Source organism: Emys orbicularis, chromosome 1, assembly GCF_028017835.1.
Source record: "Emys orbicularis isolate rEmyOrb1 chromosome 1, rEmyOrb1.hap1, whole genome shotgun sequence".
In the NCBI taxonomy this organism is placed as follows: Eukaryota; Metazoa; Chordata; order Testudines; family Emydidae; genus Emys; species Emys orbicularis.
In genome coordinates this window covers 18,515,052-18,533,721 of record NC_088683.1, presented here as the reverse complement: position 1 = coordinate 18,533,721, position 18,670 = coordinate 18,515,052, and the positions used below count along the sequence as shown (strand labels likewise).

Sequence of the window (18,670 nt, the reverse complement as noted above, 5' to 3'; positions counted from 1 at the left end):
TTAGGCACCTAATTCCTCTTGAAAGTCAATGGGAGTTAGGTGCCTAATTGCCATTCGTGCTTTTGACTGTCTTCTCTCCCTCCCAGTCCCATCTTCCCATCCTCAGCTCTTATAACTCTGCATAACTCCAGGGAAGTCCATGCAGCTATGCCAATTTCCATCAGCCGAAGATCTGGGATTTCTACAGTTGCTTGTAATAAACACTATAGCAGAAATGTGTTTTGGCTGGTTGAGATACGAATTGCCATTGATCACTGCGTGGCGGGTCTGAGGCTTTGCTGTTTAAGAGCGAGTTGCTAATATTTAACATGAGCATGGTCTGATCCGAGCCAGACGTGCACTCCCAACTAATAGATTTTAGTGCTGTTGAAATTTTAAACAGTTCAGATGTGGTGGATTCAGAAATCCTCCAATATCTATTACATCACTCACTATAATCTTCCTGCCATTGAAAGGTAGCAGTCAAGACAAGCTCTTTGTGTTCATTACACAGTGCAATATTCACTGGTCCATTTAATTAATGCTTAGAAAATGTATTTGGTGCAGTATGTGACAAGGGAACGGGGACAGGGAGAAACAGGATTGTAATTAATGTGATCTTTTTCATGTAGATTGTGAAGTCAAACCCCTCCCCAGAAGCCCTTTGGAGATTTCATGCCACCTGCTCTAAGAGTGGGGAACTACACTGTCCTTGAAACACTTACTGGCTAGTGGAAACACTGGAATTAGCTGTCTAATGTAGTATTATTTATTGATTGTATTACAGTAGCATGTAGATCCCCAACTGAGACGGGGGCCGGATTGTGCTAGGCACTGTCCAAAAAGAGATGCGTTTCTAAAAGCTATGTTCAAGGTCAGCTAGAAGTTATGGGCTTGATACTGGGGTCATACTGGGTGATATTCTTGGCCTGTGTGATGCAGGAAGTCCGACTAGATGATCTGCATGGTCCCTTCTGATTTAAAATGGATGAATATGTGAAGATATAGTAAAAGTCCCTGCCCAGACGAGATTACAATCTAAATAGACAAGGGGTGGGGGAAAGAAGTAATATAATCCCTGTTCTACAGACTGGGACCGACAGCACAGAGAGAAAGAGAGTTGCTCAGGGTCAGACAGAGAGCCTGTGGCAGAGTCAGGAATTGAACCAGATCACCTGAGTTTTAGTTCAGTGCTTTAACCACAGGGCCAGTCTTCCTCCCTGCTTCATCAGAGCGATTTGGTCATTGCGAAGTGTATTCTCCTTCCGTGTATTTGGAAATATGGATGGTGGAAGAAGGGTTCATAACCAGTGTGCACAAAAAAATAAAAGTGCCTTCCCCCACCCTCCTACTTGTTCCAGTGCTGGCTGTGAATTCAAGGGAATGAGCTGCAGTTCTGGTATTCTGAGCACATGAGTTCTCTGCACGGACCTATTTTCTTTTCAATAAAAACAGCAGTTTCCCTGTGCACATGTATTGTATTATCGAGGGGTACGTCTGCTCCGGCGCCTTCCCAGAATACATTACACCAGGCAGGTCACTTGAGAACTGGGTTTTCTTTGTGCATCTAAAGTATCCTGTGCGAGCTCTCAGTTAGGCAGGGACTCCCTTTTACACAGCAAAGGGGGTTGTATGTGCCCACCGAGAAAGCATCGTTGCAGCTTCAAGAAATGCAACACTGACCCCTAGCGTTGAGCAGGAGGTTCTTGTTTTTTGAGCTAACACGTTAACAAGGATCTCTGGCAGTGCTACAAACTCCACTTGGGATCTGAAAATCAAGTCCTTCCCTCATCTTACCTCAGCACCAGTAAGAAAGATCATGCAGTCAGCATTTAGCCGTGATGTGTGGGGTAGAATTTAGGTCTCCATTCCATTGCGGTATTGGCTGTCCGGCGCCAGCAACAGCCATCATTTTGTCAGTGATTTCAGCAGCTGGGACTTCAGATGCATGCAGAGAGCAGACATAATGAGAAGGTGCCTGTTTTGCACAGTTCCTTTTCAGGACATAGCTGAATGTGTAAAACAGTTTGTATAATATGGCAAGAGAGAAGCAGTTTTGAAGGGTCTTCGGAGGAGACTCGGGATTGTGGATTACTGTTTCCGAATGTGCATATTGCAGTGGTGCCCATCACCCTAGTCAAGGTCAGAGCCCCACTCTGGATTAGAGTGGCACTGTATAAGCACATGCAAAGAGCTTACAAATTAAGGCCCCAATCCTGCTAACTATTTACCATGGGCAGATCCTTGTGTGTAGCCCCCCTGGACTTCAGTGGGGCTCCTCGTAGGCATAGATCAGCTGGGAGGGTCGGGGTTTAAGACTTCACTGAAGTTGGACCAACTTAAACCAGCATGGAATTTTAACCTGCATTTTTAAAGGGTCTTTCTTTTTCTGCTAGATCCTGATTATACAGACAGTACTTCCCTGGCACTTTCCCACTTGTAATTGCCTCTGGTGCAGTTTGTAGTGTAGTTTAGATGGGCGCTGTTTCTGCCATTGTACTGCAACTTAAAAATCAGCATGAATCAGAGTGGACAGAAGTATGATTTGATTTTTTTCCCTGTCAGTGAAAATACAGAATACATACAGAATGTGCTTTAATCACTATTTGAATCCAGAGTATATATTTTTTTTCTCTCCCTATAGTAATGTTAGAAGCACATATGGTACAAGTATAGTTATACAAAAATAGCTTTGGGTTTTAATTGCATCTTGCATTTATTTCACACAGTTTATTAAGGGCCAGATCCTGTGCCCATTGAAACCAATGGAAAAGCTTCTGTGGACTTCAGTAGTAAGAATTCAGGCCCCAAAACAATAGAGAGAAGAATTCCATTTATGGCAAGTAAATAGAGCCCTGCGCGGATACAAAATTTGTATCCGTATCCAATCTGCGATCTGCAAACATGGTCCATGGATATAAAGCGAATACCTGTGGATTTGCAGGTTTCTACAAATAAAATCTGTTTGTGTGTGTTTTGGGGGGGGGGTTAGCAGTAAGGATTTGGCTAAACAAGTTTTCTCTGTATATTCAGGAATCATTTCACCCATTACTAAACTGCAACCGCTTCTGGGTTAGAATACAGCCATTTCTTAACAGCGCCCAGCAATGCTTCCCAGTGTCTTAGGGCAGGGAGTAAAAAAGATGAACCAACCAAGACTGCAGAGAAAGTTTAGATAGGTATAAATATAGATAGATATAAATCCAACACAGAAATAAAATAATGCACTTGGCAATCCTTTTCCTTTCAGCACGGTCAGGATTTATACATACAGTTCTGCTGAATGATCAGGTCTTAAAGGACACACAAATCTCTCACCAAACCACAGAATCCTCATTATAAACAAAGGAACTTCCTTGGTCCTCATGTTTTTATTGATCACATTTTTTATGTAATCAAAGTCTAATGGTAAGTTTTCTGTGTGGCTCATCTCTCTGTCCCTTTCCTTTTCAGGTTCTACATTGAGAGCATATCTTATTTAAAGGATAATGCCACCATCGAGTTGTTTTTCTTGAATGCAAAGTCCTGTATTTACAAGGTAAGGACTCCTTTGAATTAAGGAAGGGACTGGGGGATTCAGAAAAACTGGGGTACTCATCTGGACATGGGGTTTTCCATTTGCCCATAAGCAGGGATGCTGCTATAGATAATCCGCTTCTACTACTGGTGATTCCGGTTGTAATGAAATAAATGCCCACAGCACTTCTAAAGAAATAAGAGAGTTCATGTGAATAAGAGAGGCTGGATGGGGGTGACCTTGCATTACTAGCCTTCCAACAGTCTCCTGGTCTATTTACTCTGCCTTCTGTGGATTGTCTCACCATGCTTATACCGTATCCCAGCCCTTCCCAGAGCACCCTCATATGTGATCTTTCATCTATGATCTGCCATTTGTTTTATCTGTTTTGTGTACTGAATGCTGGGTAATAACAAGAGAGGACTCCATGCTTGTAAAACTAAACTGGCACTTTATTCAGGGAACTATTACAGAGGCGCTGCAATTGCCGCTAGCATTCCAGCCCTTTGCACACAGACTGACTTCTGTTCTTGGTGCCTCCTCCAAACTCTTCCCTCTTGCAACCTGTGCTCCTCGCTCCATGTTCCATTCAGGTTGCTACAGTATCTGTCGTAAACTGAAGGCTTGATTGTCCTCTCCCTTACAGGGTGGAAAATAATAAGTAACTTCCTTGAATGGAGTTACGCCAGTGTGAAAGGTGAATCAAGCACCGTGTCCCTAGGGAACAAAAGAGCCTCTTAAAAGAGTAACCCTAGCACAAATTGAGTGGTGCAGGTATATCATGTACACAGCTGTGCAGGTACATCATGAACAGAGCTCACATTTCTGTTGTGAGTGCTGTACGGCCAGTTGTGTGATGGTGCATATAGATCTACCTGGCCTGCACACTCCTGTCCTGGCCCCCCATCTCCCCTCCTGCAATGTCTAGCCTTTGGAGTTCTCTGTGGGTTCCTGAGGCAGGGACGGCTGACTAGCCTGCCCCATGTAGAGGACACCCTCAATACTGAACATAGCGCACACCATCAGGCTCTGTGTACTTCACACTTGTGGCACCCACCAGTCAGTACGTGCTACACATCCCCCTTTGTGCCCCATCCACAGAGATGAGTGTGTTACAGCTCATGGCTTGGAGAGCCTGGATCTTTAGTTCAAGCTTTGGAGACTGATGCTTTTAGCACTCCAAGGTCCCTAGCGTTGGAACAAATAGTGACCGCCCCATTTGTACAGCAGCTTTCGTGTGAGGTTGTCAAGGTGCTTTATAGATATTAATTATCTCAGGGGTAGATTGTTATCATCTTCAATTTACAAGTGGGGAACTGAGGCACAGAGAGATTGAGTAACTTGCCCAGGTCACATAGGAAGTGTGCGGCAGACTAGATCCACCCAGATTCCCTGAGCACAGGCCGTAGGAGACAGATGAGGGCTTGAACCGATGATTGGATACCAAGAATTCCTCTTGAGTTGTAATCACCACTCTGACAATGCCTATCTCTGTAGCCATGGACAAGTCACCTTGCCCCTCTGCCTTCTCCTCGGCAGCCGTAAAATAGGGGTAATACTTGATCAGACATACCTACCTCTAATCTGGATAGTGCTGTCCGAGTGCCTCTCACAAGAGTGCTGTGTTGCTAAATAATTCTGTTTGTAAAGTGCTTTGAAGATGTTGCTGTTTCAGTTTCCCAGACAATGTGGGAGTGTTCACATCCAAACAAAAACATCTTGGACTGAAAAAGAAAAATTGTAAAATATTTCCACTGTGACATTTAATTTCCACCTCAATCCCCAACCTCCCACTTCAGTCTTCCATCCCCTCCATGCCCCCTGCCTTTCTTTTTCTCACCAGACCTACATTTTTATGGCCTAGCCTACTTGAGAGTCCCTTCCTCAGAATCTGTTAGAGGTCAAGAAAAAAAAACCACCTGAAAATAAATTGAATCAAATTGTGCCAGAGGCAGATGTGAGCTTGAAACTGAAAGTATAACCCAGCGAGTGTTTAAAAAAAAAAGTTCTGCTTTTGCATAAAGAATAGAAATGAGTGGATGTTGCAGGTTACCCCAGCAATGGTAGTGAGAGGAATCCACCAGAAGAGGGTGCCCTTGTAACTGAAGTCAATGTTAGGATCGGGAACGGCTTCCCCTGCGCATTTGGGGGGAGGGAGGAGAGGAGTGAAACCAGTACGCGGTGAAATGTTTTTGTGCCAAAAATAATCTGGCCTTAAGGACTATTGAAAAAACACCAGTCTGTTGTCACTAGTTACTGAAAATAAAACTAGCCCTTGCGCAGAATTGAGTGTGAGATAGATAAGCGGCTTCCTCGCTCAGAACTCAAATGTGTTGAGATGAGTTAAGCGCTGCCCAGAGGCAGTGAGTTGCTTTCTCCTATGTGGCCAAGAAAATTGTCTTGTAAAAGAGAAAAGGGAGCAGCTGTGAGTCATCTGATTACCCTGAGAGTCCTGGTGTAATATGTGCTTGGAGTGGCAGGGGGCTGGACCTGCAGATTCCCAGGGATCTACGCAGCTCTTGGGGGATCAGGGCCATCTGTGCAAAGACCTTGTTCCTCCACACAGCTCCTGGAGCTCCATCACACATCCTTCACCCCCCTGGCATCTCGAGCTGAACCTGGAGAGCCCTGCTTGGACGCTGGTTGCTCTAAGAGGCTGTGAGGGGGGCCCTGGTGGGTGTCTCTAGTCTGGGAATCGCTGGGAGGCTGGGCCCTTGTCTGGAACTATTCCCTGTCCACCCCACCTCTTCGCTGGCTGAAACCATCCCTAGTGACTCACCTCCCATCTGCCAGAGAGGGAACAGCAGCTGGAGAAAGTTGAGAGGGATTAGGATCTGAGAACAAGGGTATTATGCTTGTCCCAGTGCTCCAAGCAGGAAAGGGACTTGTTCAGTAAGAAACATTACACAGGTTTTTGGCTCCAGTTCACAACAGCATACCCCACAGTGCCATGTCCTAATCCTCACTAGCAGTAGTCCCTTTGACTTCAATAGGCTCACAATTGGTCGCTCAGACTTCGTGTGTGCAGAGCAGGTGCTTAGCTGCCAACTCCCTGACTCTAGACATACCTGTACATTTACGTGCTCAACTGTGCAAAGGTTAAGTAATATGGTTGAGAGAGGGTTGTTTTGTGGTGAAGGCACCAACCTGGGATTCTGGAGATCTGGGTTCGAATCCTGCCTCTGCCACAGCTTCCGGTGTGACCATGTCTGTGCCTCAGTCCTTTCCCCTGTGAAATGGGGAGAGTAACTGTCCTTCCTCCCACCCTTTGTCTGCCTTGTCAGTTAGGGTGTAAGCTCTTTCCGGCCAGAGCTGCTTGCAGCACCTGGCACGATGCGATCCCGAGCTTGGCTGGGGCCTCTAGGTGGGACCGCAATACAAGTAATGCAACCTTCCATCTAAGTTGGATGTTCTGGTGTCACAAAGCACAGCCCAGCTGTCATTCCCCAAAGGCAGATGGAATCCAGGGGGCGGATGGAGAATGCCAACCAAAATGCCCTTCGTTTGTATCATTGCTTTCACTTAGGTGTGGGAAATCCTGGCTCCTGACTCCAAATCCTGACTGCTTTTGAAACACCCCAACAACTAACGCTCTCAAAGCCCGTTAGAGACAAGGCCCAGGGGGTTTTGGACAGCCCTTGGTTGTGATTTGAATCCATCTAACACTGTCTCAAAAGCTTCCTGCTATGTTATTTTTTTAATTACAAAACCGAAACAACCTGCCACATGCTAACATGTGTCTTCAGGATTTCCTAGATCCCAGGCAGGAACGAGGATGAGGGTTCCTGGTGGGAAGGTCCGGGTTTCTGCCACTCCCACCCCACAGGGACCTTCGCACACAAAGAATACAGTGTCTGGCAGGGTTGCTAACTAATGGCCCCATCCTGCTGCCACTGGCAAAGGTCTCACTGACATCAGTGGGAGCAGGATTGGGCCCTGGGCCAACAGACCATTATCTGCATCTGTGATGCTGTGGCGGGGATGGCGGAGGGGCAGGGCCCCATGAACCTAGCCCAGCAGTAACTTTGCAGAGCTCTGCTCTCCACAGAGGCCGCTGTTCAAAATGCTTACTCAGCCCACTGGCTGCTCCAGCCGCCACAGGCTCTGTACGCAATGCACTTTGGTGCCTAGGGACCGTCCTTTGGGAATATTGCCAGGAAAAGCTTATGCTGCTGTTCTCATTTTGGAGGATGCTTAATAACAGAAAGCGGAGTGGGGCGGAGGAGCCTAGAAATCTGGGTCGATCTATTTCCATCTGACCTCTCCTGAAACCATTACTTTGCACATTCAAATCTACTGTCATCCAAATACAAAAATAGCCCTCTCTGACTGTGAGACTCCCTCCCGGGGCCTTCCCAGTCTGACTTCCTGCCTCGCTCGGGTCTTGGTTTGTTTTAAAGCATGTGTTGAATTTTAGTGCATTTGAAAGATGCTGGGGAAAAGCGAGTGGCTCTTCCCAGGCCGGGGCGATGCTGTGGAGGGATCCGCCGGAAGGGAGTTCAGTCTCCAGGTGTAGACAGTGCTTGGCCACACTGCAGTGCGATGGTGGATGGGAACCGGGCAGAGGCCACCAAACAGCCATTGAACTGCGCTAAGGAGGGCCACTCTGCCACTCTGTCCATGCATGGAATTCCCAGGGGCCTTCTAGGTACTGAGGAACGGGGCTGAGGGCTTTCTATAGAGCCAACGTAGCGGGTTTAGATAGTAAGTGCCTGCTTAGAAGGTGAGCTCTCTGGGGATTTGGTACAGTATGTGTGTCTGGGCGTGTCTGTCCTATACCAATAGCCCATAATAATAGGCAATAATCATTCCCAGTGGCCTGAGGTCCTTTCTTACACAGCAGGGCTTCTACTGCTCACCTAGCCATCACCACGGATGGCTCCTGGAAAACTGGAGTGAGGCAACATGTTCATTTGGGGCCAGGTCATGCCTGGCCCCGGCCGTGGCTATGCAGAGAGGGAGCAAGCAGGAGGTGCCGTCCCTCATCTGCATGGTCCTTACGGCTGGGTCAGGCAGAATCAGAATCTTTGCACAGTGGAGTGCCAGGACAGTGCCATTCCTGCTTTCCCTGGGGCCGCGCAGTGCCCCAAAGGGAGGGGGAGACATGGGTGCTCTGCCCCCTCCGACGCTGGCCAGCAGAGCTGGCTGGCTGCAGCGTAAGCTGCACCCTGGAAGGGGTGTAGGAGAGAATGTACAGCCTCTAGGAGGCCTTTTGGCTCCTGATGCTGTGTGTCTCCCTCTGCTTCTCTTGGGGTATGTCTGCGCTGCAGCTGGGAACGTGCCTCCCGGCCTAGATAGTCACCCGCTCACTGGGGCAGACTAGCAGGTGCCTGTCTGCCCGGGCCAGGAGACATGCTGTCAGATGCGGTGCAGACACACTCTTAGGATTCTGCAGCTCCACACCACCCCTTACCATGGGCTGAGCCCAAATGTCATAGGGTTACCATACGTCCGGATTTTCCCGGACATGTCCGGCTTTTTGGGCCTCAAATCCCCGTCCGGGGTGAAATCCCAAAAAAACCGGACATGTCCGGGAAAATAGGGAGGTAGGGCCCGGCGGTGCGGAGCCGGGGGCCGGCGCGGTGCTCGGCAGGGGCTGGGGCCGGGGGCGCGGGGCCGGCGCGGTGCTGGGCCAGGGGGCGCGGGCGCTCGGCCGGGGGCACTTGGCCGGGGGCCGGGGCCAGGACCGGGGTCGGCGCGGTGCTCGGCCGGGGCCGGGGGCGCGGGGCCGGCGCGGTGCTGGGCCGGGGGCCGGGGTCAGCGTGGTGCTGGGCTGGGGGCCGGGACTGGGGCCGGGACCAGGGTCGGCGCGATGCTCGGCCGGGGCCGGGGGCGCGGAGCGCAGGGCCGGCACAGTGCTGGGCTGGGGGCGCGGGCACTTGGCCGGGGGCTGGCGCGGTGCTCGGCCGGGGGCCGGGGCCCCAGCCGGGCGGGAGACGCCGGGGCCAGAGCCTCTTGGCCTGGGCCGGCCGGCCGCCGAAGGGAGCCGCTCGGCCAGGGGGGCCGGACTGAGCCGCGCCGCACCCCGCCCCAGCTTACCTGCTGCCTCCCTGTTTCAGGCTTCCCGCGAACATTTGATTCGCAGGAAGCAGGGGAGGGGGAGGAGCAGGGGGCGGAGCGTTCAGGGGAGGGGGCAGAGTTGGGGCGGGGCTGGGGCCCCATGGAGTGTCCTCCTTTTTAAAAATTAAAGTATGGTAACCCTAAAATGTCATAATTGGGCCCTGCCTTTGTGCTGATGTAACTAGCTCCCCTACCGCGTTCCCTTGGCGCATACTCGTCCTTCGCGAAATCACCCCGAGTACATCAAACACTGACGCAGCAGCTGAATCTGGGAGAAGCAAGAGAAACCTCTTCACTGCTCCCACCTCAATGCAACCAACCCCCAGTGGATCATTAGAGAGGAGGCGAGGTCAGCTGCTTTTCTAGAAAGCTGGCACTGCTAAACCACAATGCTTACACAAGAGTACCTGGGTCTTATCCTCTGTTTGCCGGGGGCAGAGCCAGCACAGCTCTTACGGCAGTGGTCCCCAAACTTTTTACCTTGTGCCCCCCCTTACCTCTCTCTACGTCCCCCTATCCTGGAGCTGCGGCCCTGGGTCCGGGGGGGGGGGGGGCTGAGGGAGTGCGGATAGGAGTAAGGGGGCCGAGGCTGGGGCCACAGCTGGGGGCGGGCATGGAGCCCCGGGTGCGGGGCCGGCATCCAGGAACCCTGGAGTGGGGCCAGGGGCGGAGCCCCAGACGCGGGGCCAGCAGCCAGGATGCCGGGCGTGGGGCCAGGAATGGAGCCCTGAGCACAGGGCCAGCTTGGGTGGAGCTCCTTCCCCGACCCCCATGGGGGCTGGCCCAAGCCCCAGCCGCGCCCCCCTGAACATTCCTCAGCGCCCCTGTAGGGGGGGTGCACCCCACAGATTGGGGACCTTTGTTTTACAGCTTGTGAAATGAGGTGGGTCCATTACCTGCATGAAGTGTATCATCTAAATTTAGATCTCAGGTACCGGATCCACCTTTCTTTCCAGATAGAGTAAAGCAATTCAAACATGAACTTAAATTCCGAGAGCCCTACAGGAACCTCCAGAGTTGGAATCCACCATAAGGTGATTTGGACAAAGTAAGGCTCCAACCAAGGTGCCCCAGCAGAGCCCTACTGAGCGCAGCGGAGTTGTGCATGAGGGCAGGGCGCTGCCCATGCAGATGCAATTGCTAGATCAGGGCCTATATCATGTGGTGGTAGAAAGAAGCACAGTTTATACGACTTCCCCAAGATCTGAGGGAGACAAGGTGGGTGAGGCGATATCTTTTATTGGACAACTTCTGTTGGTGAGAGAGACAGGCTTTCAAGTTTTATGGAGCTCTTCTTCAGGTCTGGGAAAGGTAATCAGAGTGCCACAGCTAAATAGAAGGTGGAACAGATTCTTAGAGACACTGGTTTTATGCCTCATTACAACCTGTAACCTACTAACTCTCTCCTTTGGCCTATGATTTCAGAGAGTGTTAATTGCCCACTTCATTTTGAATATTTCTTGCAACGTGTTAACTCCTTCTTCTGTTTCCTGAGACCTGTTGCTTGGGGAGTCCAGATATGTATATTGTGGGGAGGGGGAGTTGAACTTGTGTCTGAAACCAAAATCACTGTTTCCCTTAGCTGCTTTTCTTGATGCCTGGCTCCTACAGTGATGAGCATTGTAAGGAAGTGCTTAGAACAGATCACATTTGACTACCATGCAATGTCAGGAATACGATTTCAGTGCAAAACTTTAAATCAGTCCAGGCTGTTATGTGAGACAAATGGTTGTAACCAACCCACTGGGTCTAAAACCCTCCTCCAGGAGCTCGGATTGGAATCCAGCTTTAACATGGGCTCAGCATAGCACTGGCTGTGAAACCTGAGGTCCGGTCATTTTCATGGGGCTCTGGGTTTTATTGCAAACACAGCACACTGCTCCAGAGGATACAGCCCTTCAGTTTTCCCTGCTGAGGGGAAGGGGGAAAAGCCACGTTCCCATGAAGCCTGGGTGGTATTTTGGGAATAGAAAAATATTACATATTACCTTCTCCTAAAAGCACATGGGAAAGAATGAATTCTCCTCCTCCCACGCCCCATCCCCTGCAACTCCTCCATTCCACCCCGGTTGAGTTCTGATGTCGCGCTTCATTTACCAGGACAGAGTTCTGTGTATTTTGCTTTCTCCACATCGCTGTGAGCAGGTCCATTTGGTCTCCAGGAGTAATGGGAACCCTTTGAAGTCGAGCCAGAGGAGAAGGCACGTTTCACTGTGTCATTACGAGCAGGTTCGTCTTGGGGGAGCTGAAATTTAGTGAACTCTCCTTTTTTTTTTTCCCCCTTCTCTTTTCTTCCTAGGAACTCATTGAGGTTGACAGCGAGGTGGTGTTTGAATTGGCCGCGTACATCTTGCAGGTAGGGGCAGCAGCTGTCTCTTGTTCCTTCTGTATCTGCGATGCTTAAATCTGTTGTTGGGGGTTCAGAAATCACAGACCCTCCTAGGGAGTTACACCAAGCGTACAGGAACAGAGAAGATAGGGTGTATTTTGCCAAGCTAGGGGGGAAAAGCTGGAACCCTTTAGTGCTGGATTGTAACCCTGCTGTCCCAGCCGAGCGAGGGGCATTGATTTGCCGCGTTGCCCCAGGAGCAGGACGGGAACCAGCTGGAAGTGGATGTGGAAGTGAGCTACCCGGCACAGATTACTTCCCCATCTGCTTCAGCTCCAGTGTGCTGGCTGGCATGCTAGGGCTGGAGCCATGGCTCTACTCACTCCCACCCCTGCCTATCCACTCCTTGTGCACCTGTGTGAGGAGGGGAATAGCCGCCCAGCAGCATATGCTGTCCTCCTCCTTGGAGGTTCCAGCTATGCATGCTGCCCACGCAGGAATGTAAGGGGGTTCTTTGCGCCCCATCATTCCCCTGTGCTGAAGTGTATGGTGAACCTAATTTGCATCCATATCTAGTGATACTTTGCACGTCTATAGCACCGTTCATCTGAGGATCTCAAAGGGCTTTACACACATTCATCATGAATTAACCCTTATCACATCAGCAGGTAAGAACCCAGAATACAAGCCAGATCTCCTGACGCCCCAGACAGGGCTGTGCTCAACCGTTAGACCATGATTCTTTCCTTTCATATGAGACATAAGTTTCCTGATTCGCTGACCACCCTGTGTCAGATCCAGCCCAGTATCTAAAGGAAACCTAAGGTGAAAATATTAAATACAGTTTTGAAAAGCAAGGCAAGGTTCTGCTCTGTCACCAATTCTACGCTGGTGTAACTGCACTAACTTAGTGGAGTTGCTCCTGATGGACACTGGTGTGGGAGGAGAATCAGGCCCACAGTTGTGCCTGATTTTCAGATATGTTGAGAACCCACAACTCCACTTGAAGTCAGTAGGAGCTGCAAGCATCAGCGCCCGTGAAAATCAAGCCTTAAATTTCCACCTTAGGATTTGGCTTCAGAAAAGATTTGTCAGGTCTTATTTTATCCAAATTAAAAGACTGGCCCAAACCAAAACCCTGGAAAATTTGGATCTGGAACCAGATCTGAACTTTGTAGCTCAAGTCAATCTCCAGTTCAAAATGGATCACCTATTCCTGGGCATTTCAACAAGCTAGAGAGGGGATGGGAAGTTATATGGCATGGCGGGATTCCCTTGTCCACACAATAAGAGAAGCAGTTGAGAGGCAGCTTTATACTGCCCAGCAGGAAACACAAAATTCTCCAAGGCTTCCAGTTCAATTGGGGATGAAGATTTAATATGTCTACAGGTATGTCTTCACTGCAATTAGCTCGAGTTAGCTACGCTCAAATTACTCCTCTCTAGTTAGCAGCGTTCTAATGAAAGCAGCCAAGCTGCGAAAGAACACTCAAGTTGCTGCGTCCACACTGGTGGTATACTTGCTCATGTGTGGCACACCCCATGGTTCTTAGCACTCTATTTTAACTCAGGTTAACTCTGCAATTAAGACAAGCCCTAATCCTTCAGCAGGTGAGCAACAAAGTTGTCTCAAACAGGACTGAGTCCCTATCTGCCCTGTACCATTTACACCCATGCAGAATGTTACCAAATCAGAATCCTCCATTCCCCCACACAGATGTAAATGGCCAGCATTTTGCACTCACTCTGCCCAGATTCAGATGACTGACAGGGTGCAAGACGCTGGACTGTAACCTAAAACCTAGAGATCAGGGTAAACTGAAGTGGGCCAAATCCAGACCTGTTGAGTGCAACTCCACTGGCTTCAGTGAAGTTACACCTGCTTACACCAAGATTGAAGTTGGGCCCATGATTTTACTGAGACCACCTCTTTATTCATGAAGAAGGAGGGGACGATGCATCAGTTATCAAGTTGACAGGTTTCAGAGTGGTAGCCATGTTAATCTGTATCAGCAAAAACAATGAGGAGTCCTTGTGGCACCTTAGAGACTAACAAATTTATTTGGGCATAAGCTTTCGTGGGCTAAAACCCACTTCATCAGATGCATCGTCTCTAAGGTGCCACAAGGACTCCTCGTTGTTTTTGCAATTGTCAAAAGTGTTTAGTAATGTTTGCAGTTCAGTACAAGTGACCTGACAGGAATGATTCATAAAGGCGGGGGGGGGGGGCGGGTTTGAGGGCACGTCATTCTTTATGGGCGGTAATTGTCATGGGAGAAGATCAGAGATAATGGCCAGCCGGTTTCTTCTTTTTCTCCTCTTCTTAGTGCAGTTTTTAGTCTCTTTCCAGTCAGCCATGAGACTCTGATCCTAAAAGATCCATGTGGAACAGCCAAGCCATCTCATCAGCATATGTTAATCAATAGTAACCATTGCACTTCTATAGCACTTTTCATGTTAGGGAAGCAATTAGTGCTGGGGAGTCTCATTCTTCATTAAGATCAATTTTAGAGTAATACAGCAAAAATTAGAGAGAGAGGGAAACAATTAAAAGCACATTACAGCAATTGCGTATTGGCCTGCTGGGTGAATACACATCTCGGACAGCAGGCTCATTGTGAGAGTTAGTGCTAGGGATAGGAATCTATTGTTTGTCCCTGCATCCTAATGAAAAACTTGAGCAATTAGCAGCTATAGATGTAAGCCCCGGCCAGTATGCCACTGTAGCCCCTGGCTGCTGTGATCTGAAGTATTTACCATCACAAACAAACACAGGATATTACGCACATTGCGGGAGTAGTTTGAAGTGTGACTTAATGAAATTAAGCAACACAAACCATACTTTTATATGTGACCAAGTTACAATTATTACAACCTGTGTGTGTGATGCACTCCAGCAGAGAACAAGGGGGATCGTTCAGCTATTGGTTTTGATTCAGTGCCTGCACTGCAGAGTCAGCTCAGGTTAGCCAGACTGCAAAATCAAACCCAAGTGACTGTGTCCTCACTGATTCTGCACTCACCCTTGTGTGTCGCCAGGACTTCTGGGGGCATATCTCATGCTCCTTTGTACTGCAGTAGCCTGAGCAACTCTATGATTCATTCTTAGTGAATTTTGAGAGAATTTGTGTGTCCTGCACACACAAGGGGATGTGTGAGAAGGCATTGGAGGACTGTCAGCACTCAAGTGGTTCAGCTTGTGTCCTCACTGCAAAGTAAGAGGGATACCCAAATGAAAGCAGCAGCTGAGCTCTAGCCTCCACGCCCAGCCAGGCTAGCCCGGGTTTAAAGCACCGCTAAACTTGGGTGAGAGGATTTGTGCGTGGATGGGAGGGGAATTACGGGCAACACCCAAGTAAGAGTCCAGGTTAGGTCTGCAGTGAAGACATGCCCATTGTGGAGGCTCCACTACTGACCAGTTGCAAACTAAATTATTACAATGCTCTGTCTACACTATACATTTTACCATGTTAAAGCAAAGTGTGTAACTCTTGGTAAATGTTGACTTTCTAATGGCAACCACTGTGTATTTTGGGAATGTGACACAACCAATTTTGGGGATGCTTCAGATATCAAAATATGGCTACAAGACTCCAGCCGAGACCAAATTCTTGTACTGATGCCATCACTGGAGTGGAGCGCCACACACCAGTGTAGGATTGGACTCTGATGTTGATAGATAGATCACAATGCTTTCATGGACGAAACATCTAAAATATATAGTCAGTGTTTCCGTAAGTACTTTCTTAGGTAGGAAGGACAGAAGTTTAAGAAAAACACTGTATCCAACAAAAAGCAGAATGGGAAATTTAGATATGCAGAATGTAATTACTCAGACTGGAAACTGATCCAAGCAGTGGGGCTAATACTTGCAGAAGGTGTCAGGGGGTTTTCAGTGACCACAAGTCACTTGTACTTTGGAGATCTTCTAGCAATGCACTGCCCCCTAACCATACAGGAGTACTGGTTTAATACTAAGAACACACTTAGTAATTCGCCAGCACTGCTTCCTGCAGCACTTACCATAGGTATCCACTAGCAGCATAGAGAGTCGTCGGCCTGACTACTTGCTGTGCCTAACCCGATTTGATTTGTAAGATCTGTCCAGATTGCAGCCCAAAGTGGTACAGCAAGTCCGACTTAGTTTAAAGGCTTGATACTGACAATACCATTGGAATTTGTTAAGTAAGGAAACTATTGTTGACTGATATTTGTAAGTGACAAATCTAGAAATGTACCTTTTCTGAATTAAATGTTGCTATTTTAGTGACAAATGTTGGGTTTTTTTCCATCTTTTTACAGGAGGCGAAAGGAGATTTTGCAAGGTAAGTTTGTTGGAAGTTCTCTCAATGCCATTATTTGTTCTGACTGTGAAATTGATTACATCTGCTGGAGGACTGATGTGACAGTATATAACTATATTGCAATGGGGAACTCTTCACACTGTTGTTAGCCTAGACATCATGTTTCCTGTAATAACTTAGGTCCAAAATGCAGCCCTGGCCCAGCCCACATATTGAAAACAGTATTGTTTGTGACTACACTGTTTGTGAATTTCTTGATGTGTTTGTGAAGTTCAGGAAACAGCGTAGCCTGCAGAAGGAAATTGCTGAGGAAATGACTCCCCCACAATCATTGTTGTAATATCACATGTCCAGCAGGACTTGATGTTAAAATTCTCTCATTAACTGGCATTAGGTGGCCTCTGAATGGGGGGACCTCCGAGTTTGAGCCTGATTTTCAGAAGTGCTAAAAAATTCACCGGTGGCTGGGGTTAGATGGCTCACGGGATTGTTAATGAAATATACAGCATCTGAGTTACCAGCACAGATCAGGTCCAGGTCAGTAGTGACCAAAAGTCATTATCATCTGATGGCTGTTCCGTGCCCTGTGTAAAATCCATGGATGCTCTCAGTCTGATACTTAGCAGACCTAGGTCCATGTTACAAAAACAAACCCCGCCATAGATTACACTGTACTGCTCTCAAACTGACTGCAGCTGGAGAACCACCATCAATCATCCTTGCAGCTGATCTCAGAAGGAAAGCCAGCAAATGGATGGGCAGGGATGCGGCCCTGAGAGAAGGTCCCTCCAGTCAAGGCAGAGGTGTATTGGTAGAATGCTCACAGGGCTACTGGGGATGAACAGAAGATTGTGACTAAACAGAGGACCAGATAAAACAAGACTTCATTCTCCAACTGTGGCAGGCTAGGACTTTTAAGCAGCACTAACATAAACTTAATTTTTTTTAAAACTGGAAAGATGGAACGTGCATTGCAAACATTGTAACCTCGCCCTGCAACAACCAGGAATGTGAGATGACATTCAACAAAAAGAAACTCTGGTTCTGCCCTATCATTTTTCAGAGTCCCAGTCGGCTTGTGAAATCCTGACATGTCTGTGACAAGGAGACACAAGCCTGATCTTGCTTTATTTCTCAATTCCAACCATTTCAGAGCGGCGTGGTTATCAGCAGTGCCATTTAGTTAGGTAGCTAGGAGAGACATTCAGCTATTTTATCATGCAGGCTGATTTAAAACACATTGTCAAGTGAGGGACGCTTTCCCAGTTCAATCAAACCCCATGATAACCACGTCCTCCAGCACACACAGGGTTATGAACAGCAGAGTATCCTGTACATAAAAAACATGCACAAGCTGGACTTGAATAAGGTTAAGGACAGAGCAGATTGGGTGAGGTGGTTCAGGGGATTGGATGTAGAACCTTTCACTTTTAGGTGTCCGATTCCAATCCACTGCAGAGCTGGAAGTAGCAGTGGAAAGTTTTCACCAGCTGAAGGCTGTTCATTGCTCTGTGTCAAATGAGTTGGTCAGGTTTCAACATCACACAAAACCCTACCAGAGATGGGGCTAAATGGCCCTCCATGTCAGGGTGAAGGTAGTACACCTCTACCTCGATATAACGTGACCCGATATAACACGAATTCAGATATAACGCAGTTTCACCTATAACGCGGTAAGATTTTTTGGCTCCCGAGGACAGCGTTATATCGAGGTAGAGGTGTACCTAGAATTTATAAGGGGCTTTTCATCTGTAGATCTCAAAGCACTTTAAAAAGGGTCTCAGGATCCCCATTTTTCAGATGGGGAAACTGAGGCATAGAGTGTGGCAATGATTTGCCCAAGGTCACCCAGTAGCCCACAGCTAGGAGTAGAACCCAGGTCTCCTGAGTCCACTTCTAGTGCACAATCCAGTAGGCCACACTGCTGCGAAGTATGCTCCCTGCATAGCCAGCTAATTTTGATAAGTGAATGAAAGTCTTCATTGCATGGTGGTCTCTGTGAGTTTGATGGTCTCAGTGTAGTATCTGCTTTCCAAACCCCACCATTATAACTGGCACCCTGTTGGCAGTCTCATGATACAGAGGCCAAGATATGAATGGGCTTTGAAGACTGACCTGCATGCCTGTAGGCTGGGTTTGAGGCATGTTGTAGGAGCAGGGTAGGAGAAGCTTGCACTGCTTTATGCCCTTTCTCCAGGGACATCCATCCCGCACCTTTCATGAGCACTTCACATTCACTAGAGAGGGTTTACTTATTGGGTGAAATCCTGACGCTACTGAAGTCAATGAGAGTTTTGCCTTTGACTTCCCTAGAGCCAGGATTTCACCCACTGAGATTTGTGCTTACGGGTTTCACCAACACAGCAATGTATGAACTTGAAGTCTTAGGGATAAATGCATCCAGATGCAAGCAGGAGTAACTTTGGTTTGTAGACAATAGGAGTTGTACCTATGTATGCCAGGGCTGAAGGTGGCTCCTGT

General features: G+C 48.3%; 1 protein-coding gene across 1 annotated transcript in view; it reads left to right on the top strand.

The window, feature by feature from the left end:
- The window catches only part of FRMD4A (FERM domain containing 4A), a 290,131-nt gene that overhangs the window by 181,529 nt on the left and 89,932 nt on the right, over positions 1–18,670 (top strand). Inside the window, exons 5-7 of the mRNA XM_065413790.1 lie at positions 3,433–3,517; positions 11,856–11,912; positions 16,188–16,210. Coding sequence (XP_065269862.1) covers positions 3,433–3,517; positions 11,856–11,912; positions 16,188–16,210 — 165 coding nt within the window. The remainder of the gene's footprint in view (positions 1–3,432; positions 3,518–11,855; positions 11,913–16,187; positions 16,211–18,670) is intronic.